Genomic DNA, 26,429 nt, shown 5'->3' on the forward strand with positions numbered 1-26,429 from the left:
AATGCTCTGAAAAGCTAATCATTCGCATATCACAGCATCTTCTTCTTGTCAGTTAAATTTCGCGTCTGTAGCTCATCATCTTCATGGTGTAGCAATTTTAATGGCCAGTAGTGTAGCATTAATGTTCTTGCCAAAAATATCAGTGGCAGATAAATAGCATTATCTCCAATCTACCATATAAGTTTGTTGCAAACCAATGCTACGTGCCACTGTAGAAATCTTTACAACCAAACAAAATTACTGAACTTACAAATAATGAAACTATTCCAAGAGTAGATTAAAATGGTTATCTCAGTTTATAGATAACCAGATTATACATTATTTCATCACAGAAACAAAAATAACTGATTATAAAACAATGGGAAAAAGTAGACTGCCACTTGTCAAGGTGACACTTCGGGCTGCAGATAGGCACAATGCAAAGACAATTACACACTTGGCATTGGGTCAAAGCCTTCAAAAAAGAATACACACACATGTATTTATACGAGAAACACACATCACCCACAATTGACCACCATCTCGAGGTGCTTGGACCAGATGTCTGTCTGCAGGCTGTGTGTGTGTGTGTGTGTGTGTGTGTGTGTGTGTGTGTGTGTGTGTGTACTTTTACCTGACAAACAGCAAGCTTGAAATCTAGTCTAAATACTGTTTCCTGTTGAGTGTTTCTGTGTGCCACATATCAGTCTCCCATGGGTGAGTGGTTGCCTTTCCTTTATTTTACATATTATTTCATCCTGGAATTGTTGTTATAGGATATCACTGACTGAAATAGTGGCTCCACTCTTCTGTTTATCAAGTAACTTAACTGAAAAATTTCATGCATTAGTCCTACCTGTCAGGGGTTGTCGAGGTGCAGTTTGATCACGCTGGCTCTTTTTCCGCTTCTTTCCCTTAGGCCAACCGGCACGAGGTTTATTACCATTGTCTGATGAATCTGGAGCTTTTTCATCTGAGCTTCCAGTTCCTTTCGTCACTGCTGCCACTGGCTGTGTGGCTGCAAATTTCATGTGTAATTTAGTTCTATCATGCAATAAATCAAGCGTTGAGCAGTAATACTATTTTGTAGATAAAAATCTAAATATTAGTATAAACTGATCAATTTGTTTGACAAGCTCTTCCTCATACTTTACTGTATTAAAAACTTAAATATCACTATAATGCTTTTTATCATTATGTAGAAGGAACGATAAACAGCATTCGATTTAAAAGCTTTTGACCAAAAACCTTATGGGTAATTTATGTTTTATGTAAAATGAAGGTGGATGGAGGGAGAAAGGAAAGGAACAGGAATGGATTACTGATTTCAGCTGCATTGGCACATTAAGTGGAATCAGCAGTGGATCGTGATTAAAACTCAGGATCTCCAGCTTGCTAGGCAGGTGCGTAGATCACTGTGCCATCTAGGACACAGTGTTAATGCAACTAAGCGGACTATTTCAGTACGCCTCACAGCCAACCCACTCTCCCATTGAGAGTCACCTATATGCAGTCCCTGTCAATTTCCTCCTTGCTTGCCTTATAGGCAGTCATGTAAACTCAGTGTATGTAGTTATAATGACACTATAACAATATAGCTTTGGCATATACAATCATCAGTCAAACTCTTGCTCAATTGACACCTGTACATACCAAAGTTATAACCACACTGAGTCTACATGACTAGGCTACCTACACTGCACTGATGATAGTTCAAATCTACATCTGCTTGAAAATGTAGATGACTTTACGAGTGATGCTGACCTTTTTTCTGTCTTGGATTATATCACAGTCATGGAGGAAAATTACTCTCATTGAATCAAACCTGATTACCCCTAGATATATTGTGAAAGGACAGTACAGAATCTGAGAAACGCAATAGTAGCATTAATAATCATAAACAGCCTCCCATGTTCACAAATGAAACTGATTCTGGCACAGAAAGTATCTGTCATAACATCATTTGACTACCCCACAGAGAAATAAAGGACAATTGATGGTATTTTAAGAAGAAAGTGAAATCAATTTTAAAGGCAAGAACATTTGAATATTTTGTGTGTGTGTTGAAAGGGGGGGGGGGTGGTACAGATAAAGTACGTACTGTATAAAAACAAAAGCACACACCTCTCATTCAACTGTCTTTAATATAGACATATATCCACTGGAAAACGTGTTCCTTTTATAAGCAAGTGCAAATAAATTTCATGTCATAGCAACATACTGCAAATGTGTTCCATCTCTGTCATTGCTAGGAGTCTGGCAGGTATTTTCTTTCTTCTAGATTAAAATCAAATGCAGATCAACAGCATTAACAGAAAATATACAGACAGAAGCTCCCATTCTCTCAAATCAATTGCAAATCCAAATGAACAGAGAGTAAAAAAAGAAACATTATAGTAAACGTGTTAATATTTTTACAGTTATCAATTTTCAAATTTTTCAGGTAACCTCTGAAGATCAAAACAGTTTGAAAATTAAGAGCCTTGAAAGTGGCAAGGAATTGCAGAAAATTAAAAGCTTTATTTAACATTGTATACTATTCAGTTTCTTGCCCAGGTGGATGGGCTTGCATCTTAACTGCATATGGAGGGCAATCCAGCCTGGTAAAGGCACCCATCCACAGGCTAACTGTACCTGCTGCCAACGGCAAAGAGACATAACTCAGGAATCCACAAGTATTCATCACCAAAGCATTGGAAGTTGGGTACAAGCCAAAACCGAAAGGGAAAGATACACTTGCTCCTACTAAGAAAAACAAAACAGGAAGACTCAATTCTCAAATTTATGTGGAGATGACTGGAAAAAGAGAGAGAGAGAGAGAGAGAGAGAGAGAGAGAGAGAGAGAGAGAGAGAGAGAGAGAGAGAGAGGGGGGGGGGGGGGAATTCTTCTCACTTACAAACTCGTAGAGCCATAGTCCACGTCCACAGTCCTGTGTTCACAATCGTAATGCCAAGTGAAATACTGATGATGATGTGTGTACATTTTGATTTTATAATGAGAAAATTTTGAAGTTGCTGAAGCTGTGAGTATGTTACTATCATAGTTTTAAATCATTTGCATGACCCATGTATTTCTCAAATTTTTGGATGAATGTTTTTCATTTCTGTATTTCTATGAATTGCAATTTTCCAGCACTTATACTAAAGTAGTGTACTAAGCACTGATGTAAACAAATTATTATTATTATTAATATTATATTAAAATATTTTATTATTATAGTAATTATAGGTATCACTGACACAAAAGTGATGGAGAGTTGATGTATGGGAAACAAACGGTGTCTTCTCGTCTTTTCCAGAAATGATCCCAACATCTGCAACTATCTCATATAAGCATAAAGATAAATATGAAATCAATTAGTTTCATCAATAAATTAGTTAGTATAAAAAAAACACACTGATGTCCACAAACTAACACAATCCCCATGACATGAGAGATTGCAATTAAGATTTGGGGAACACGCAAACAACCAACAAACTAAAAAAAAAAAAAAAAAAGAGAGAGAGAGAGAGAGAGAGAGAGAGAGAGATCAAACCATCAAAAATGAGTTTACTGAACCTAATGAATGCTGTTCAACAAATTGTAAAATAAAAAAAAAAGATTATAAATTAAGAACATCTAGCATAAATAAATGACTGTGTACACAAACTTTTTGTCACTAATGTGGAAACCATTCTCTTTCTGTGACTATTTTGTGTGACAAGTTTTAACAGCAAGAGTGGTATGACAACATTATTGCATACCATCAATCTAGTCAGCAGTTCTAGTGTTGACAGTTAATAGCCCCTTCTTCGGGTGAGTAAGAAACATCATAATAATATTGGCAGTGGATGCTGGTATGCAGCAAATTGACAGCAAATACTATCGCAGACAAACTCTACAGCATTTGCATATGGGAAGTGTGGGAAGTGTTAAGTCATTTAGATGGAAAAACACTGTCAACTTTGGAGGAATTAATCCACCAGGCATGCACTATGTGAATGAGCATTGCTTAACATTAGGGAATCACAGTCAACAGAACCTTACCACAATTGGACACTACATTTCAAAATCTTATCTTGATAGCTGGTGCTATTACTGCTCATGGGTTTACAAACGTGGTTTCCCTGCTGTATGATCCCTCTTGACACTGTCAACAAAATGCATCCATATTGGTCTTGACCCTGTGTATTTTACACTACAACTATTACTAGTTCTTTGCAAATGTGAATTCTCGCATTTAATTTTGTAGACTGAATCCAGATTCATATTTGAAGAGAATAATGGTCCATTGTTCATCAGCCAGTTGACTTGCTGACAGTAGGAGGTCAGATGTGCTCTAAACTGAAGCGCCAAAGAAACTGGTATAGGTGTGCATATTTAAACACAGAGATATGGAAAAGGAGAATATGACACTGCAGTCGCCAATGCCTATATAAGACAACAAGTGCGTGGTGCACTTATTAGATCAGTTACTGCTGCTACAATGGCAGATTATCAAGATTTGAATGAGTTTGAAGGTGGTGTTATAGTTGGCAGATGAATGATGGGGCACAGTATCTCCGAGGTAGTGATGAAGTGGGGATTTTCCAGTACGACTATTTCATGAGTGTACCGTCAATTCCACGAATTTTTTTAAAACATCAAATCTCTGACATCTCTGTGGCTGGAAAAAGATCCTGCAAGAACAAGACCAACAACAACTGAAGAGAATCGTTCAACTTGACAGAAGTGCAACCTTTCTGCAAATTGCTGCAGATTTCAATGATGGGCCATCAATGAGTGTCAGCATGTGAAATATTCAATGAAATATCATCGATATGGGCATTTGGAGCCAAAGGCCCACTCATGTACCCTTGATGACTGCACAATACAAAGCTTTACACCTCGCCTGGGCCCGTCAACACTGACATTGAACTGTTGATGACAGGAAACATGTTGCCTTATCAGACGAGTCTCGTTTCAAATTGTATCAAGCGGATGGACATGTAGGAGTATGGAGACAACCTCATGAAGCAATGGACCCTGCATGTCATTAGGGGACTGTTCAAGCTCGTGGAGGCTCTGTAATGGTATGAGGTGTGTGTAGCTGGAGTGATGTGGGACCCCTGATACATCTAGATACGGCTCTGACAGGTGACACGTACGTAAGCATCCTGTCTGATCACCTGCTTCCATTCATGTCCATTTGCATTCTGACGGACTTGGCCAATTCTAGCAGGAGAATGCAACACCCCACACATCCAGAATTGATACAGAGTAGCTCCAGAAACACTCTTCTGAGTTTAAACACTTCCACTGGTCACAAAACTCTCCAGACATGAACATTATTGAACATATCTGGGATCTGTTGCAACGTGGTGTTCAGAGAAGATCACCACCCCCTCGTACTCTTACGAATTTTGTGTTGCGGCACTTCCTTGTGCTCGTGGGAGACCTACACGATATTAGGTAGGTGTACCAGTTTCTTTGGCTCTTCAATGTATTTCATAACTTAATCCAAGGAATAAAGATACTAAGTCACTTGTATAACTGGTCTCTGTCTCCTAAGACTTTTGGATATGAACACCTCAATGCCAGGTGTAGCGAATTCGCACCATACCAACACTGTGCTAACTGGAAGGTTAACTGTTTTTGAATACCAATGCCAGTACATGCTTATTCTTCATGAAGCTAACAACACTTCTGACAAGTGGCGCATTCTCCTGAGTGTTTTGGGTACCTCTAAAACACCACAGTTTTTTATTTTTATCTTTCATTCAGAAATTTATTCAGGCACAAAGGTGTTAATTGCCTTTATACATAGATGGCAGCAGATGGGGTGAGTGCAAAAGGCCAATTATTGTGAGGTGCAACAGTGGCACAGTCAGACACTGACAAACAAATAATGGTCACCTGTACCCCTATAGCTCTATGTGGTCCTGTCCTGGACTACTGGAACCTCTAGAAACCACTACCATATTCTTTAAATATTTGGCTACATCTTCCACTCATTTGTTCACACTTTGTTCAACATAAACAAACAATGTGTCAGCACTATAGTGTTGTCTCCACAGTTTGCAAGTTGCCATAAGACCAATTCAACAGCAATAATAACGAGGCATAGCATCTGAGTAGGATGCTGCAATGATGACACACAGTGCAGTGAGGAATGGAAATTATTGTTTGATCTTTACACAACTCAATTTCACAGGCCCTTCTTGACAAGCATTAACAAACCATTATTACAATATCACTGAATTAGGCCTACATATGGTATTATCTGTGTGCTGTTATAATGTTGACCTTCAACATAAATGCAGTGTTATTTTCCTTTGAAGATATACAGAGTTGAAAGAAAATCACCATTAAGGGGCTGTTTAAAATTCAGAAAACATATGGGCCACAATGAAGAAATTTTCTTTATTATCCTGGAGATATGCTCCCAGGCTTAGTAGATATTTATTGATTCCATCTTTGTGGTCTGGACTCATGGTGGCAAGAAACACCTCCACTTTCCGCAAAAGTTTATTTTATTTTCCAAACCCAAAGTCATCTGACCCTTCTCCAAATCCAAAGTCACCTTCTTTGATGTTGACATGCAGCTCATTGATGTTTACATTCACACACTGGCCATGAACCTTTAAAAAACAATACTTCAACTTCAATAGCTGCCAACTCTTTCACATCAAATGCTTCTATACCTACAGCCTAGGCATCTTGGGTAAATATATCGGTTCCAACACCAAATCTCTCATCATCTAAACTTGTATAACCGGTTGGTTTCCTCTTTGCAGTTACCACATAGTCCTTGTACACAACCAACTATCCAAGAGAGTCTTCTGCTCTGATACTAAGAGAAACATAGCTTGCATTTGCAAAAAGTATCAGTATTCCCTTCCTCCCCAACTGACAGCTAGCCCATCCATATCTCAAGACATTACTCTTCCACGGCTGACTCTCTGAGGTCAAGGCATAAAATGAGGTCATCTCTCCGTGATCTCTTCATACCAACTATAGTTACTTTTGGCCCATACATTTGTCCTTTTAAAACCATACGACATATCCAGAACATTATCCATACCCCAATTGTTACCAATGCAAAACCTGCCTCATGCCTCGACCTACTACTATTTGCTCCAGTCCCACCACTAGTAAATCCTAACAGTTCAGAGACATGGAAACACATAAAACCTCTCAGTTCACCAACTAATGTATGTCCATTGCATGAAATGCCATGTAGACCTGATTCCTCGCTACACCAACCCATAGAAGTTGCAGTGCTATCCAGAGGCATCCTCTGTGGCCTCCACACCGAAAATCAATCAAGTTGGACTTGTCAAACACCTACTCTCCTTCTCCAGATTCCCACAACGGAAACAATTTCCTGCCACCGACCTCTCTGACCAAAAGCTAACACTGAACCTTATCTGTTCTGGTTAATACTATCCAACTGTGCCCCTCCCTCACTCGCATGTTACCTTCCTGGATTTTCTTACCTTCAATCTGAGCTTACTCTTATTTCATAAGTTCCTTCCAAACAACACAAACCTCCTGGCAAAGGAAAGAACAGCCATCCAAAACCTCAATTATCCTACCTGTGAACACTGTTACAATGAACCAGAGTAATTACCTGACCGAAGGTACTCATCAACTGTCTGATTCTTTCACCTTCAAGCCCTGCTATAGAGTTACAATTGCATAATCTCCTATCCCTACTCAAATTCTTATTCCCATTCCAAACCTCTCTCCTGAATCCATTTCCCTCCTCATATACCACCTTCTACATTCCTCCCAAAATCCATAAGTATAGCAACCCAAGACGCCACATTTTAACTGGTTACCATGTGGAAAGAAACTGAGCTCTCCTTGACCAACACCTCCAACCCATCACCTGCAGTGTAGACACAATTGAATTCTTTCATCATCTCTCAACCATCTCCACCACATAATTACCTAGATTCCTACACCTAAATCTACATAACTACCAAAAACAAGTGAAAGCAAACCACTCACCTATAATGAACCACTGCTTGAAACACAGACACATGTAACAGGATACAGTATCCACACTGGCTTTCTAGCTCTTGCTCTTTTTTTAAGCAAAAGTACACACATTCAGTCACACAACCACACTGACACTCAAACAAGCACTCCCACTAAATTGATCTTCCCGTCGACACAGGAGTGCATGTTCAGTTTTCTGTGTGGCTGCATGAGTGAATGTGTGTACTTTTGCTAGGAAAAGAGCAATAGCTTTAAATGTGCTCATTCTGCTATAGGTGAGTGGCTGCCTTTCCCGTGGTCTACATATTGATCTATCCAGGATTTTCTATTGTTTTACATGACTACTCACACTTAAAGCATGTAGCAAAGGATTCATAGTACCTCTTTCAGACTATTTCTCGATCATTCCACTCTTGAATAATATGTGGGGAAAATGAAGACCTAAACCTTGCAAGCTCTGATTTCTCTTATTTTATTATGATTGTTATTTCTCCCTAGGTAGGTAAGCCTCAACAAAATATTTTCACATCCAGAGATGAAAGTTCACGATTAAAATTCTGTGAAAAGATCTCACCACTATGAAAAAGTCTTTCTTTTAATGACTGCCACTCAAACATGCATATCATATTCTTGACACTCTCTCACCTATTTCATGATAACACTAAATGAGCTACCTTTCTCTGAGCATTTTTGATGTTCTCCATCAATCCTACCTGTACTAATCCCATATCATGAAACAATACCCCACATGAGGACCAAGAAGAGTATTATAGGGTGTCTCTTTAGTAGATTGTTTGCATCTCTATGTTTTCTGCCAACAAAATACAGGTATTGGTTTTCCTTCCCCACAAATCTCTTCTATATGGTGGTTCCAATTTAAGTTGTTTCTATCTGAAATAAGGTAATCAGTTGACTTGACAACCTTTACATTTGTGTGACATATTGTGTAATCAATTTGTGTGATGCATTGTGTAATGTATTGTGTAATCAAAATTTATTAATTTTTGTTTTCAGTACTTATGTGGAAGACCTCATATTTTTTTGCACTATACAGATTTGTTGCCTAAATCATTCTGCAGTTCATTTTCATATTCTGATAACTTCACTGGGTGGCAAACAACAGCATCATCTGCAATCTGAGAGGGCTATTCAGATTATCTTCCAAATCATTTATATAGTTTAAGAACATCAGAGGGCCTGTAAAACTACATTACAGTACTGCAGATATCACTTCTGTTCTACTAGGTGACTATGCATTAATTATTACGAACAGACAGGAAATCACAAATCCAGCCATGCAACTGAGACAATACTCTACAGGCACGCAAAATGATTGGTGGCTGCTTGCCAGTAATAATGTAAACAGCCTACCAGAAATCTAGAATCATGGAATCAACTTGCAATATCTCGTTGATAGTATTCATTACTTTGCAAGAAGAACGTGTCAGTTATGGTTCGCAAGAATGATATTTTATGAATCTGTGGTAGTTGTGTGTTAACAGATCATTGTCTCTCAGGTATTTTAAAATGTTTAAACACAGCATACCTTCCAAAATTCTACTGCGAATCTATGTAAATGATATGGCTCTATAATTCAGCAAATTACTTCTATTCCCTTTATTGCAGCCTGATGTGACCTGAGCAATTTTCCAGTCTTTAGGTAAGGATCTTTCATTGAGGGAGCAGTTGAATATGACTGTTAATCACAGAGCCATTATATCAGCATATTCTGAAAGGAACCTAACTGACATACAAACTGGGCTGGAAGTCTGGCCTTTATTAAATGAGTTACACTGCTTTGCTATACTGAGGGTGTCTACTTCTAAATTACTCACTTTGGCTGATGTTCTTGATTTGAATTCTGGAATATTTACTGAGTATTCTTTAAAGAACGGTTTTCGGAAAACCATGTTTAGTAACACTGCTTTATAGGTGTTGTCATCGGCATTGTTACTATTGCTATTGTGCAGGTGCCGACTGTGTACTTGAGCTGGTATACTTTAAATATAAGCAGAATTTCTTTGGAATCTCTGCCAGATTTTGTAACAGAGTATTATTATGGGAAGTATTAAATACTGAAGAAAGTACTAAAAACAAGAGCTAAATTTTGAACTACGATACACCATTGCCAGTCTTGGAGATCTTGTGTTCTTTTAAATCTGTTATGCTTTTTTCATTGCTTTTGCAAGTGTTGGAACCTGGTTTGTGTCCCACAGGGATTTGTGCCGTCTCTTACCAATTTAGCTGGTATAAAACTTATCAACATTATTTCTTAAATTTGAGCCACATCTAGTTAACATTGATGTAGTTAGTTAGGAAGGAGTGGACACTTTTATCTGCTTATTTATAAGCACATGGACCCTACTTGTCACTAATGACACCACCTGCCTACACAAGCCTCCCCCTACTAGCCCTCACCAATATCTGTGACCTTGATAATGTTGAACATCTCTCTCCAAAAGTCTTACAGACTTCAGTGTCACCACCTCATTGCTTATAGACCCAACTACTAGGTCTTTGCCCATAACTGCTTCTCCTTGAGGGAATAAGCAAATCCCAGCTCACTGCCTGTATCTTCATGATCTTAGCCCAAGGTCAAAACACTATCAACATTCCTCACAGCCTAAACATCTTCTCTCTCAGTTGCTTCTCCACAGCTCTGCATGCTGCCTTCCTGGAAACCATCCTCTCTCCCAGCTGCTTCTCCACAGCTTTGCATGCTGCCTTCCTGGATGTTGACCTCCACTTCTCCAATGGCTCTGTAAAAACTGGTCAATTCTGTATATACATGAACAAACAACCAATAAAATGTGGATGTCAATGCGATAGGTTATTGAAGACCTATCAAGAATGGTTGTACAGCAGAAAGTCTGGGAAGATGAAAATGGCACTTGGAATGTCAAAGAGATAAAGGACAAGACTGATCGCTGTTACTGAACAGGAACAACTTGTTGGATTAAATGAAACCATAAACACCCACACTCACTCTCCCTATTTGAGGTTTAACTTTCTACAGCAGGAACTGTAAATTGTGAACAGAAGGGCGGAATCACAACTTTTGGTTGACCAGAGACATTGCAGCTCTACTAATGTGGCCAACAAGGCAACCACAGGTGACATGGTTGCCTAATAAGATTTGCAGAAATCTCAACAGATCAACATCAGGATGATTCTCTCAAATTTCATCACTGTAGCATCTCACCCACGATAATGGAAAGATGCTTGAAAAAGAATGGAAAGAGACTGCATGAAGAAACAGTTAGGCTACAAAGTTTTACCAATAATAGCAGAATTTGTATTAAATATACCTAAAAAGTTGAGATGGGTAATCACAGCCATTGTAATGTATGTTAGTAGTTAAAAAGGTTTAGATTTTACTTGGATACACTTGATAAACAATTCTAGTAGTTGTATGTATGTTATTGAAGACTGTCAACACTTTGAAGTGTTGGTGAAGCATAATAGTGTGCTGATGTATTTAGGCAATGTAATGGTTGTTTAGAATGTCTTCTGAAAAGTCAGTGACAGAATAATTTGATTTGATGTAAAAGACTTTATTATCATGTTTCAGGAGCTGTCTGAAACTCACTAATAACAAGAATGAATGGGTAACTGTATTTAAATGGTATATATATAAATGTCCCTGGTCTAAGGACCAGTGGAAGGAGGTCCTGAGTTCAAGTCTCGGTCCGGCACACAGTTTTAATCTGCCAGGAAGCTTTGTATCAGTGCACACTCCGCTGCAGAGTGAAAATGTAATTCTGCGGCTAAGCCACGTCTCCACAATATACTTTCTTCCAGGAATACTAGTTCTGCAAGGTGTGAAGGAGAGCTTCTGTGAAGCCTGGAAGGTAAGAGACAGGTTACTGGCGGAATTAAAGCTGCGAGGGCAGACCGCACGTCGTGCTTGGGTAGCTCAAGATGGTAGAGCACTTGCCCACTTAGGACTGACTTCCAGAGTTCGAGTCTCGATCCAGCACACATTTTTAATCTGCCAGAAAGTTTCAGGTCTGATGGAGTTATGAGACACCTTACACGAAGACACAGTAATGTGAGTGTATGTTGGCCTATCAGTCATTTAGTAAAAGGTATTTATTGAAATAATTACTGTGACAGTAAACTTCAGTGGATGTGATGTAATGGTTTTAGGCTATTTTTCTCGATTTAGAATCAAATCTTTACTTTTGATAGATCATAAAATTACCCTACATGCTTACAAAAGTCTGTGTAATAGCATATTTTCCAAAATATGTTAACAGTTTAAGATTAGACCTGTACTGGGTTAAATTTATGTACTGGACCCCCCCCCCCCCCCCCCCCCCCTTGAAATCTTAGTTGTGCTGACAGATTGATCTGCAGCATAGCCCATGGTCTAGTTAGGTTGGAAGGTGACAATCTGGTCATGAGTTGGAGAAACCAATTAATGTGAAAGCAGAAAATATGGTTGTGGTTATAAATTAACTGGTAATGACATACTGAAAAATGAAAGGGAGGTCCAATATGTAACTTTTACCCCTTTCTGTATCATCAACTTAATTATACTTCTTACAAAACATGGGCCATGGTTACCCTACAATGAGTATAGTGTAAAGTTTGTGGACTGGCCTGCTAAATGATGATTAAGCTGACTGTTAATTATGGCATGTAGTCAACAAGCTCAAAATACTGATGGAAAGAAATGTGGATCTCACGAACAACAGAAATCATTGCTGTATTCTTTGAAATGTAACGTCATATGTTACATAATTGCCGCACACAGTGTTTTGTTTGTACATTGTCTGTTTTATTTACAGGTCATTTTGATTTATAATAAAAATGATGTGTGGAATATGAAACAAAAAAAGTATGACATTTAGTTATTCTGATTTGCGACATAGATTGTGTTGTTGTTGTTGTTGTCTTCAGTCCTGAGACTGGTTTGATGCAGCTCTTCATGCTAATCTATCCTGTGCAAGCTCCTTCATCTCCCAGTACCTACTGCAACCTACATCCTTCTGAATCTGCTTAGTGTATTTATCTCTTGGTATCCCTCTATGATTTTTACCCTCCACCTTGCCCTCCAATGCTAAATTTGTAATCCCTTGATGCCTCAGAACATGTCCTACCAGCCGATCTCTTCTTCTAGTCAAGTTGTGCCACAAACTTCTCTTCTTCCCAATCATATTCAATACATCCTCATTAGTTACGTGATCTACCCACCTAATCTTCAACATTTTTCTGTAGCACCACATTTCGAAAGCTTCTATTCTCTTCTTGTCCAAACTATTTATTGTCCATGTTTCACTTCCATACATGGCTACACTCCATACAAATACTTTCAGGAACGACTTCCTGACACTTAAATCTATACTCGATGTTAACAAATTTCTCTTTTTCAGAAACGCTTTCCTTGCCATTGCCAGTCTACATTTTATATCCTCTCTACTTCGACTATCATCAGTTATTTTGCTCCCCAAATAACAAAACTCCTTTACTACTTTAAGAGTCTCATTTCCTAATCTAATTCCCTCAGCATCACCCGACTTAATTCTACTACATTCCATTATCCTCGTTTTGCTTTTGTTGATGTTCATCTTATATCCTCCTTTCAAGACCCTATCCATTCTGTTCAACTGCTCTTCCAAGTCCTTTTCTGTCTCTGACAGAATTACAATGTCATCGGCGAATATCAAAGTTTTAATTTCTTCTTCATGGATTTTAATACCTACTCCAAATTTTCCTTTTGTTTCCTTTACTGCTTGCTCAATATACAGATTGAATAACATCGGGGAGAGGCTACAACACTGTCTCACTCCCTTCCCAACCACGGCTTCCCTTTCATGCCCATCGACTCTTACAACTGCCATCTGCTTTCTGTACAAATTGTAAATAGCCTTTCGCTCCCTGTATTTTACCCCTGCCACCTTTAGAATTTGAAAGAGAGTATTCCAGTCAACATTGTCAAAAGCTTTCTCTAAGTCTACAACTGCTAGAAACGTAGGTTTGCCTTTCCTTAATCTAGTTTCTAAGATAAGTTGTAGGTTCAGTATTGCCTCATGTGTTCCAAAATTTCTACGGAATCCAAACTGATCTTCCCCGAAGCTGTATCTATCTTACCCCTAGTGAGATAAGCTTCTACATCCTTACATTTGTCCTCTAGCCATGCCTGCTTAGCCATTTTGCACTTCCTGTTGATCTCTTTTTTGAGACATTTGTATTCCTTTCTGCCTGCTTCATTTACTGCATTTTTATATTTTCTCCTATCATCAATTAAATTCAATATTTCTTCTGTTACCCAAGGATTTCTACTAGCCCTCATCTTTTTACCTACTTGATCCTCTGCTGCCTTTACTACTTCATCCCTCAGAGCTACCCATTCGTCTTCTACTGTATTTCTCTCCACCATTCCTGTCAATTGTTGCCTTATGCTCTCCCTGAAACTCTGTACAACCTCTGGTTTAGTCAGTTTATCCAGGTCCCATCTCCTTAAATTCCTACCTTTTTGCAATTTCTTCAGTTTTAATCTACAGTTCATAACCAATAGATTGTGGTCAGAGTCCCTGCCGGCCGCGGTGGTCTCGCGGTTCTAGGCGCGCAGTCCGGAACCGTGCGACTGCTACGGTCGCAGGTTCGAATCCTGCCTCGGGCATGGATGTGTGTGATGTCCTTAGGTTAGTTAGGTTTAAGTAGTTCTAAGTTCTAGGGGACTAATGACCACAGCAGTTGAGTCCCATAGTGCTCAGAGCCATTTGAACCATTTTTTGGGAAGTCCTACAGTTTAAAACCTGGTTCCTAAATCTCTGTCTTACCATAGATAGATAGACATTTAATATGTCTCACGAAGACAGTTAGTGAACTGGATTTTGCTTGTTGTTGTGGTGACTGGCTGGTCTGAGGGTAGTCTGGGGCCTAAGTCAGGTTGAAAGGCAATTGATGGGTTGTGAGTTAAGAGGCTACAAAATACATCATGATAAGAAGTGATTTAAAAGGAAAAAAAATATTGTGGTGATAGACCAAAAGATGTAGCATAACCGTAGGCTTTAGTTATACTGGAAGGTGAATAAGTAGTTGCAAATTGGCGAAGCTAATAAGTATGTCACAAAAATCTTTAATTAATACTTTATATAGTTACAAGTAGTACATCTGGTTGAAAACTTTTTTTCCCACTGCAGTACAATGTTTTCAAATGTTTAATATCTCTCATCCAAAAAACATTATCCTTGGAAAATTTTGTTTGTTTCTTGATATTTGTTTAGCAAATGTGTTAGTGTTGTTGTTACTAGTTACTAGTATCTCCACCGTGTTAATAGTGTGCTCAATTCCTCGGCGTGGTATCATGTTGTTTACTAATCCTAAAAACTCATTTTCAACAGTACAGAACACTGCGGAAATTTTTTCCTTAAAATTTATAAGCCCTGATAAGAGTAAATGATGATCCTACACGCTGTTACTAATGATTGGCACGCTTGGAAGGAGCAGGAAGGGTCCATCTTAAAAGACAGATGAAGATAGTAACTGTTCTTGAAAAAACAGATACCATTGATGACCGTGCAGCTTTTCTAGAAATAAATGATAGTTAATTGAAACCCTCAGCTGCTGGCAGGTGTCATTGGTATACCTCGATGGGGACAGATGAAAATGTGTGCCTCGACCGGGACTCGAACCCGGGATCTCCTGATTACATGGCAAACACTCCATCCATCTGAGCCACCAAGGACACAGATGAATAGCACAACTGCAGGGACTTATCCCTTGCATGCTTTGAGAACAGTTACTATCTTCATATATAGTTAAAGGCTACCCGGCCAGTGACCTTCGTCTGTGCGAATGCGCACAGGTTGCCCAGCACGAGTAATGAGTGAACGGGCAAATATCTATTACGAACACTACGTATGTAGATTGTGGAAAGTTGGGAATATGGGTCTCACAGGAAGAGTGCAAGGGATAAGTCCCTGCAGTCACACTATTCATCTGTGTCCTCAGTGGCTCAGATGGATAGAGCGTATGCCATGTAAGCAGGAGATCCGGGTTCGAGTCCCTGTCAGGGCACACATTTTCAGCTGTCCCCATCGAGGATCATCGACAACTCCTGTTGACAGCTGAGGGTTTTAATTAATTATCATTTATTTCAATAGCAGCTGCACAGTCATCAATGGTATCTGTTCTTTCGAGAACAGTTACTACTTTCATATACAGTTAAAAGCTACCTGGCCATCGACCTTCGTCTGTGTGAATGCACACAAGTTGCCCAAACTCTTAGGGGTATCGTCACCTCAGTGTGTGTGAGTAATGAGTGAATGGGCAAATATATATTAGGAACATTATGTATGTAGATTGTGGACAGTTGAGAATGTGGGTCTCATAGGAAGCGTGCAAGGGATAAGCTGGGGTTGCGCTATTCATCTGTGTGCTTGGTAGCTCCAATGGATAGAGCGTCTACCATGTAAGTAGGAGATCTTGGGTTCGAGTCCCGGTCAAGGCTCACATTTTTGGCTGCCCCCATAGAGGTATACCAACAACACCTGTCAACGGCTGAGGGTTTCCATTAACTATCAGTAAAAGATAGATTTGAAATAAAATAGGGAGGGCTTTGTTTGCAAAACGAAACAAAAAATGTAACTAAAGAGTGATCGACCACCTCACACAAAACCCAATACAGATAAAAATAAAATTAAAGTCATCTAGTTCGCCAGTGAAGGCGTTTTTTCCAACCGACAATGTGTAAACAATTCATTGCCACGCTCTGGAGGGATGTCTTGTTATTCTTATTCTTCTTCGTAGCATTATCATGAACGTTCACTAAATATTACTGTCGAAAACTGTTTAAGTGAAAGCTTGTTTACAGCTCGGAGATTTGCGAAATTCTCAGAGTCTAAGAACAAAATAATCCCTCAACGCACCGTTCTGTGATGAATTCTGGTTGTCCACACTTGAATGATTTGGTGAGACGGCTGCTGCAGGTTGTTGAGGTGCTGTTGGTTGGGCAGCGGATGATGGAACGACTGGTGGATGGCCAGAACTGTCTGACTGTGTTGTGTTTGTTGAGTCCTGGGCCGTATTCTCCTTCGATTCCGGCTCCACCTTAATACCCTCGTGGATGGCATAAAGATCTGACACAAGTGGATCCATAATCAAATACCGTCCTTTGAATGTTAACAGAAATTGTAAATACGAGTCAGTTACACTGGGAAACGTAAACTAATAGCGGATTAACAAATTCACAAGCACTTTCAAATCACCGTTCATAACAAACAACACCGGACATAAACATACTGTTCCTAGCAAAGCTAATCAAACGTCAAGACGCTCCACTCGAAATGCACACCGACATTAATAGTGATGTCCAAGGAATGATTTTAATTTTTTATTTATTTTTTACTTGCGTTAGACACCAGTCAATCATTGCTGCATAATAATAATACCTTTGTTCACATAATATCCCATTCTTTTAGTTTAACTTCGCTTTTTTCGTTTGTCATAGTTTACTATTAAACATTCAACCTTTCTCTGTGCATTACACACAAATTCGATTATCTTCTTGTAGGTTTTAATCTTAGGTTCAGATAGCAAAGACTTGACTGGTATTGGTTGCGGGATATTTTTTTTTCTTTATTGTTATTTTAAACCTATACATAGGTAGGCCAGCAGCGGCGTAACTAAGCCGCTCTTCGGCCACAGACATGAACATAGTACAAGCAGTAATAGACACACAGAGACATGGAGGTTAAAAAACAGTAGACAAAACAGAGTAAAATAACAGAAGCCGTTCACTGTGGAGCAGTCAAGTTAAAAGTGATTCACACAGCACATAACGGGGAGATACAAAGTAGCACACGTGAACGATGGAGCACGGAACAAGAGACACGGATGCACTAGCGGGACGACAAAACACATAAGCACTGCGGTGACAATCTCCGGCGGTTGGTGATGTACTTGTCACACGAGTAAGGCCGGGGACCTGCCAGAGGGAAGGGGCGAGGGTAGGAGAGAATGGGGGAGGGGTTGATGCCAATGGGGAGAGGATGGGAGAGGGGGGGGGGTGGTGTGCGGAAGCCCAGGGAGAGGGGGAGGGGAGGGAAGGAGGGAGGGAGAGAAGGGAGAGAGGGTGCCCACAGGATAAGGAGAGGAGAGGGAAGGCTCAAAGTTGGTAGGAGGGGTAGATGGAGGGGAGGAGGGCATCATCCAGGAGAGGGAGTTGGCGGAAGCCACCTTGGGAGAGGGTGTGGAGAGTGTGAAGATGGAGAACAGGTGGGATACAGGAGTACAGGCGCGGCAGAGGGTTGGGGTGGGAGAGGATGGGAGAGACAAGCGGGTGGGGAGGATCAAGCTTGCGGGAGGTGTAGAGGATCCGTATCCGTTCGAGGAAAAGGAGGAGGTGTGGGAAGGGGATGAGGTCATAGAGGATCCGCGTGGGGGAAGGGAGGCGGATGCGATAGGCGAGGCGGAGTGCATGGCGTTCAAGGATTTGAAGGGATTGGTAAAAGGTAGGAGGGGCGGAGATCCAGGCGGGATGGGCATAACAAAGGATAGGACGGATGAGGGATTTATAGGTGTGGAGGACGGTGGATGGGTCCAGACCCCATGTGCGGCCAGAGAGGAGCTTGAGGAGGCGGAGTCGGGGGCGTGCCTTGGCTTGGATTGTCCGGAGATGAGGGGTCCAGGAGAGGCGACGATCAAGGGTGACGCCAAGATACTTGAGGGTGGGGGTGAGGTTAATAGGACGGCCATAAATGGTAAGATAGAAATCAAGGAGACGGAAGGAAGGGGTGGTTTTGCCTACGATGATTGCCTGGGTCTTGGAAGGATTGACCTTGAGCAACCACTGGTTACACCAAGAGATGAACCGGTCAAGATGGGATTGGAGAAGGTGCTGGGAGCGTTGCAGGGTGGGGGCGAGGGCTAGGAAGGCGGTCTCATCGGCGTACTGGAGAAGGTGTAGGGGGGGTGCAGGCGGAGGCATGTCCGCCGTATAAAGAAGGTAAATAAGAGGGGAAAGGACGGAGCCTTGGGGCACACCGGCGGAGGGGTAGAAGGTGTAGGAATCCGTGTTGTGGATGGTGACATAGGAAGGACGGTGGGAAATGAAGGAGGCGACCAGACGGACGTAGTTTATGGGACGGGCAAAGGTTTGGAGCTTGTAGAGGAGACCAGAATGCAATACACGGTCATATGCGCGTTCAAGGTCGAGGGAGAGGAAGATGGCAGGGCGACGGGAGTTGAGTTGCTCTGAGAGGAGGTGAGTGAGGTGAAGGAGAAGGTCATCGGCAGAGAAGGATGGCCGAAAGCCACATTGGGTGGAGGGAAGGAAGCGGTGCTGGTGGAGGTGCTGGTGGATGCGGCGGGTAAGAATGGATTCCAGGACCTTGCTGAAGACCGAGGTAAGGCTTATAGGACGGTAGGAGGAGACAGCGGAAGGTGGTTTATCAGGTTTGAGGAACATTAGGATCCGGGAGGTTTTCCACAGGTCGGGGTAGAAGCCGGTGGACAAGACCACAGTGTACAGTCTGGCCAGGGTGGAGAGGAAGGAGGCGGGAGCTTCACGGAGGTGACGGTAAGTAACACGGTCGTGACCAGGAGTGGTGTTGCGTTTGGTGCAGAGTATAGCTAGGATGTCTTGAGTAGTGATAGGGGTATTGAGTTCGGTGTGTGTAATGTTGTCCAAGTATTGGAAGCCAGGAGCGAGTGGAGGGACAGAGGTGTCAGTTCGATCGCGGACATCGGGGAAGAGGGAATAATCGAACTGGGGATCGTCAGGGACGGTAAAGATATCTGTGAGGTAGGAGGCAAAGTGGTTGGCCTTACTAAGGTTGTCAGGAAAGGGACGATCATTATGGAGGAGAGGATAGTAAGGGGGGGGGGTTTAGATCCGGTAGGGCGGCGGAAGGCAGACCAGTACTTGGACGAGTTAAGAGGTAGGGTAGCATTAAGACGGGTGCATGTCTGTCGCCAGTCCCGGCGTTTCTTAGCCGCGAGCAAGTTCCGGATGTGTCTCTGGAGTTGCCGGTGGCGTCGTAGTGTGTCCCGGTCACGCGTGTGAAGGAAGGCACGGTAAAGACGACGGGATTCTCGAAGGAGGAGAACGGCCTGTGGGGGTAAAGTGGGACAGTGCGGGTGGATAGCGACAGTAGGGATGTGGGCCTCCACGGCCTCAGACAAGGTCTGCTGGAGAAAGGACGCGGCATGGGTGATGTCATCAGGTTGGTGGTAGGTGAGGGGGTGGCTATCGACTCGGGCAGTAAGGGTATCCCGGTAGGCATTCCAGTCGGCACGGGAGTAATCATGGACATACTTGGGGGGTGGGTCAAGGCAAGGGTCCGGACGGGGGCGACGACCGTCAGATATGGTAAGGAGGACAGGGAGATAGTCACTGCCAATAGGATCAAGGACGTCCACTGCTATGCGGCCAAGGAGGTTGGGGGAGGCCAGGACAACATCGGGAGTGGTATTGGATTCAGGGCGGGTGTGTTGGGGAAGAGGAAGGACATCTCCTTGGAGGGTGGCGAGGAACCGATGCCACCGCCGTAGCTGGGCAGCGGAGCGACTATGGATGTTAAGGTCGGCGGCAATCACGTAGGAGGAGAAGGTACGGTCGATGTGGGAAAGGAAGTCGAAAGGAATAGGGGCAGTGGAGCGGACATAAATGGTGGCACAGGTAATGGTGACGCCGGGGAAGAAGAGGCTGAGGATCAGATGTTCTGTGGGGTCAGGAAGGAGGGGTTAGAGCCGAACAGGGATCTGGCGGTGGTGGCCAATGGCGACTCCACCACGCGCTATTGGGAGGGGATTGTCGGAGCGATGAAGGAGGTAGGGGGAGGTGTGGACGGTGATGTGGGGCTGGAGAAAGGTTTCGTTCAGGAGGAAGGCATCCACGCGGTGGGTCGTGAAGGTATGCAGAAGGAGGTTCTTGTTGACAGGAAGGGAGCAGATGTTATTGAACAAGATACGGTGCTGTCGCGCCATGATGGGAATTTAGACGAGGGTGTCAAGACGGGAGAAGGTGAAGTGGGCCTGGTTATGGGAGTAGGTGGCATAGGTATTGAGATGGAACACGGAGCGTGCGGCGAGGGATATCTGCTGGAGGGTGTGGGGGCGCTGAAAAGGATGGACGTTTTGGAGGACAATGGTGACAAAGCTGATGATGTCCTCGGCAGTGGGGGGGGGGGGACGAAGGGAGTTACCAGGGGGGGTAGGGTCATCCAGAGGGCGGACAGGGACGGTGAGTTCAGGAGTGGAAGGGGCTGGTCGAGCCTTGCATTTCTGGGAGTATGTGGGGTGAGGGAGGTTACAGGTGTTGCAGGATGGAGGGGACTGAAGGTTGGGGCACTGCCGGAGGAAGTGCGCTTGCTTGCAGTGCGGGCAGACAGGGGCCTCGCGGCACTCAGATGTTAGGTGTGCATTATAGCGCAGGCACCTCTGGCATCGGATGGACTGGGGAGGGGAGCGGGAAGGGTCGACCTTATAGCGGCGGTTGAAGAGGAGGGCACCCTCCTTAAGGAGAAGGTCGGTCAAAGGAGCGTGCTCAGAAAAAACCCGCATAAGGTGGGTGGGGCCGGCAGGGTTGTGGATCCGGCGAACGGCACGAACATCGAGGTAGGGATGCGCCTTAAGCTCTGCCAACACCTCCTCCTCTGTGATCGTCGGACTAAGCCGAGTGATCACGGCGGTGAGGGTTGGCGGGCGATGCGGGGGTTGGGGTTGACAGGAGGAGGAAGGGGAAGGAGCAGGGGCGAGAGAGGCATTGGGGCCGAAGCGGGTAATGGGGATGCGGGATAGGATGTCGGTGTGGAGGGTGGGGCTAGAGGAGGTGATAAGGACGGAGTCCCTACGGGGGGTGAGAAGGGAGATAGGGGCGCCAGGAAAGTGTTGGCAGAGGAGCAAGGTGAGGTTGCGGGCCTCCAGGAGAGAGGGATCCGGACGGGAAAGGAGGTATCTGTAGGAGGGGGTGGTAGAGGAAGTGGTAGAAGGGGCGGGCGGGGAGACATCCATGGCATCTTTGGGGGGAGGAGGGGGAAAGGGCTGTGATTTCTTGGGAGTGGAGTGGGCAGGGGTGCCACTTGGACGTTTTACAGGATGGGAAGAGGGGCGGGGTACAGGAGCAACCGGGAGATGGTGGGGGGAGGCAGGTCCCGGCAGTGGTGCTGGGGCCGGTGCTGCAGATGATGCAGGTGCGGGCGCAGGTGCTGGTGCTGGTGCTGGTGCTGGTGAAGGTACGGCATGGGTGGTGGCTCTCCGAGCCACAACCCTGGCGGGGGCTGCACGAGCGGATGAAGTGGCGTGGGGGAGTGGAGGGAAGGGGTCAGGTGAGGTGGCTGGGGGAGAAGGAGCGACAAAGGGAGCTGGGGAGGGAAGGGTGAGGAGGGGTGGGATGTAGGGGGCGGGGGGTGTTTGAGCACACCAAGTAATGGTGGTGGCAGCTGCTGAGGGGGAGGTGTAAGTTATGGCTGTGATAGAGGCGGTGGTGGTAGGGGTGGTCATGGTGAAATGAAACAACTGAACGGGATGAGGGAAAAAGAAACACCAAGGATGACAGACAACGAAGACGAAGATGAAGACGAACACTACACTACACTGCACAAGTCCAGGAAGGCGAAGACGGCGGCGGCGGCTGCTGCTGCGACGGCGGGGAGCGGGGTCCGGGGCCCCGCCCTGCTGCTGCGGCGGCGGAGGAGGACGGGCTCGGCGGCGGGCTGGCGGAGGCGGCGGCGATGACGACGAACGGGGCAGACTGCGTCAGCCGGCGACGAGGACGGCGAGCAGGAAGGGCTGCATCGGCGACAGGAGTCGCGCTGCGGGGACGGCGGCTGCTGCTGCTGCTGCTGACACTGGTGGCTGCGCTGCCGGAACTGTTGGAACTGCTGGAACTGCTGGAACCGCTGGAACTGCGACGGGAGCCGCTACTGGAACTGCAGCAGCTGCTGCTGCTGCTAAACCTATCGATTCGACGATCGCGGAAATCAATCCTCGAAGGGCGCAACTCTCTCGAGTTCCGCCGAAGAATGTTGCGGGATATTACCACAGTCTAATATATACAGTCGCGACACTCTCGCTGATTTTTGTTATACACCGCTACAACAGCGCCCCAAACGGTGGAGAAGCTACGCTGCTGAATACGGTATTCAGTAAATGTAAACAGTATCGTTTATATTCATTTTTAACATGGTTTTCACGAAAGACAGCGTATGTAGCGCAATCAGTTGCTGTAATAATAGGAAGAAGACACCACATTTGTCATTCTTCAGGTTTCCTAAGGACCCTGCGAGGTATGAAACATCATATTAGAGCACTCCTTATTTACGATTTTTTTCTAAACTGTATTGAATTACTAAATTTGTTTTCTCTTTTTTAGGAGCAAGAAATGGTTAATAAATAGTAGAAAACAGGACCTGCTGCAAAAAAATGCCCTTTATTTCGACAATAACGTAAAGGTTTGTGCGTTACATTTCGAGTCAGACCTGCTCATTAGCGCGGGAAAGAAGACATTGGTATGGAATGCAGTTCCTACGTTATTTGGGGTGACGAATAAGCCACGACTAGTTACGATGAAGAGAAAATTGCCGTACAAACCTGGTACTGCAAAAACAATAAAACTGTCTCCTGACACAGAAGAAACAGCTGCCACAAGTGTTCCTACACGAGAGACATATAAAAAACCACTAACAACGGAATCTGCAACACAGAGATATTTTGAAGATAAAATGCTTAGATTGCGTGAAATTATTCGCGTGTTGGAAAATCGTGTGAAATGTAAAAACGTGCCATTAGACTTTGTACAAAATTACTATGTGACAAGGAAAGTGCCCATCGTAAGAATAAACTGCAACCATAACGTCACAGGACTCATTTAAAAAAATTTGGTTCCAAATACTTGAAAAAAGATGCTCTCGATTTATTGATAAGCCAAATCAGTATACCATTTAATGGAAAACGTGGTGCGAGATGGAAACATAAAACTAAACTATTTGCACTTAATTTGTTGTATTATAGTACTCTGGGATACAGTTTTTTATCGCACTGTTTTAGCCTTTCATCATTATGTACCTTACAAAGGTATGTGGAAGATATGCAATTAAATTGTGGGATAAATAATAACATATTTCATCTTTTAAAGCAGAAAGTGCAGCAGTTACCAGAAACTGATATAATTGTTAATTTGTCTATGGATGAGATGTCACTAATGGAAAATTTGATATATGACAGCTCTAGGGATCGTGTTATTGGATTTGTAGACGGGTGTCATACACACATGCCAATACTGCATTAGTTATAATGATAGACGGCATCTTCTCAAATTTTAAACAGCCATTAGTATATTATTTCTCCAAAGGACCAGTAGTAGCCACCCATCTGACGTGCATATTTTTTGATGTTGTCAAAAAACTCACAGAGATTGGTTTGGTTGTAAAATCATGTGTGACTGACCAAGGCTCGAATATTGTGGATTGGAGGCACAGACTGGGTATCACACCAGTTAATCCATGCTTAGTACACGAAGGTAGTAAGATCTACTTTTTTATGACACCCCATGCTTGATAAGAAGCATACATAACAATTTATTCAGGTATAACATTATCCACACAACAGATGAAGGATGGATTGGCACTGCTTCATGGAAGGACATTTGTCAGTTGTACTCAAGTGATTGTGAAAGGAAGTACAAGTTGGCCCCCAAGTTCACTAAAAGAGCTGTTCAACTGTCAGCATTTTCAAAAATGAAGGTAAGCACTGCAGTTCGTGTGTTGAGTCCTACAGTAGGAGCAGGCATTGAGACACTTGTTACTTGTGGCACCATATCATCATCTGCTACTGCTACTGCAGATTTTTGCCAAAAAGTAAACGACATTTTTGACATATTTAATGCATATTGTGTTAAAGGGCCTGTATCCTTAAGGAACTGCATTACAAGTGCCTCAAGACATTTGGAAACATTAAAGACACTGAAGCCATGGATACGGTCATGGAATATGAAGGCAACTTTGGAAGCCTATTTATTTGTACAGAAGATGTTAAAGAATTTTTAACTCATTGTGAGACTAAGATGACTTCTACTTTTGATGAATATGCTCACATAAGTAATTGTGGTGCTTTCTTCGTGAATATCTTGATGGACATCCCTAATTTTCCACCTGGGTGCTGTGCTGAAACCAAGCTGCTGTTAATAAGTCTGTTTGTGAAAGTGAAGCTGTTTTACACTATTAAATTCAGGAATCAAGACTTAGTCTGTAGGAGCAAGAGAAGAAATGAGAAAGTGATGAAGCTGGCTCATTTCAGTTTCTCATTCATTTAATTTTATTTTCGTTAAATGTATCAATGGGATATAATATAGTTTTAAAACAGTCATGCTTTTTATTGAGATAAACTGACACCACAAAGAATAATATGGAAATTGTATTTTTGGAAGCAGGCTTCCTGCAAAGCAGAACGTAATGAAAAGTGATGTGTCGCTTCATTTTTACACAAGGAAGGGCATCTATATACTTCATATATGGGATATGCAGTGTGTATTCTATTACTTTCAGTAGAATAAGTGCGACTGCATGCTACTTCTTAATTATTTATTCAAGAATATGTTGCAGCTTGTGTCACTTCATTCAATAGTTCGTGCTCTGTTTACTTATATTTCATGATCATTTATGTCTCTCGCTGTTCTCCTAACACTTGTGACTCAAAAAATATACTAACTATTTTGTAAATTACGTACAAAACGAATTAAAAACAAACATTATTTTTACATCGCATCTGCCATCAGAGGCAGGCGACCTTTCTGGCCGCTAGGGGCGCTAGTGTCACATGAACTGTCAAATGGTAACAACTTTCACAGCAGTGAGTGTCGCGACTGTATATATTAGACTGTGATATTACTCTTGATAACAAATGCTAACAATTTGTTGCTCGCCTCACTATATTTTCGGCACTGAAATAATATATCATTCATATCCAGGCTTTAAGACTTTGTAACTAAAAGTCTAAGAAACCTCCTTGCATACGATATTGTCCAGGTAATATGTGGTGGATAATGAATGTTCTGCCATACATGGTGGACAGCAACGAATACGGAATAAGCGCTCCGGGATCAAGGCAAAATGAAACCAAATGCACTTTGCATCTGTCTTGTAGCAAGCGGCAAAGTGATCACCGTCTGCTCACCAGTGGTGAGGTTGAAATTTATATTCTGGAACTAGTCCTTCCAGTCGTAACACTCTGAGGTTACTCAGTGTGTCTACTCAATTCCGCCTGATTCCAGGTGCAATCATCACGAAGCATTTTGATAATCACAATATTAACCCAGGTGATCAATCCACTGCCAGTATTACTGGTGCAACTGGTCTTCCGGATTCTGAGGTGGCCAGTTTAAAATGCAGTGTGATTCAACATGGGAAGTTGGAGTCCTGTGGCTGACTTAAAACCAAAACAAATACATTTTTTTCAATAGTTAACATACAAACACTTTTGCAACCAAGTAAACTTCATAACTTGGGAGATACATTAAAAGAACACAAGGGTCAAA

At 42.8% G+C, this 26,429-nt stretch overlaps 1 protein-coding gene across 1 annotated transcript in view; it reads right to left on the bottom strand.

The window, feature by feature from the left end:
- Positions 1 to 17,218, bottom strand: part of LOC126281677 (high mobility group protein 20A) — an 89,645-nt gene extending 72,427 nt beyond the window's left edge. The window contains exons 1-2 of the mRNA XM_049980842.1: positions 16,825 to 17,218; positions 836 to 997 (exon numbers count right to left, since the gene is read on the bottom strand). Of these exons, the coding sequence (XP_049836799.1) occupies positions 836 to 997; positions 16,825 to 17,053 (391 nt within the window). The 5' untranslated portion in view covers positions 17,054 to 17,218. The remainder of the gene's footprint in view (positions 1 to 835; positions 998 to 16,824) is intronic.
- Positions 17,219 to 26,429: the final 9,211 nt, after the last annotated feature.

Source organism: Schistocerca gregaria, chromosome 7 (genome assembly GCF_023897955.1).
Source record: "Schistocerca gregaria isolate iqSchGreg1 chromosome 7, iqSchGreg1.2, whole genome shotgun sequence".
In the NCBI taxonomy this organism is placed as follows: Eukaryota; Metazoa; Arthropoda; class Insecta; order Orthoptera; family Acrididae; genus Schistocerca; species Schistocerca gregaria.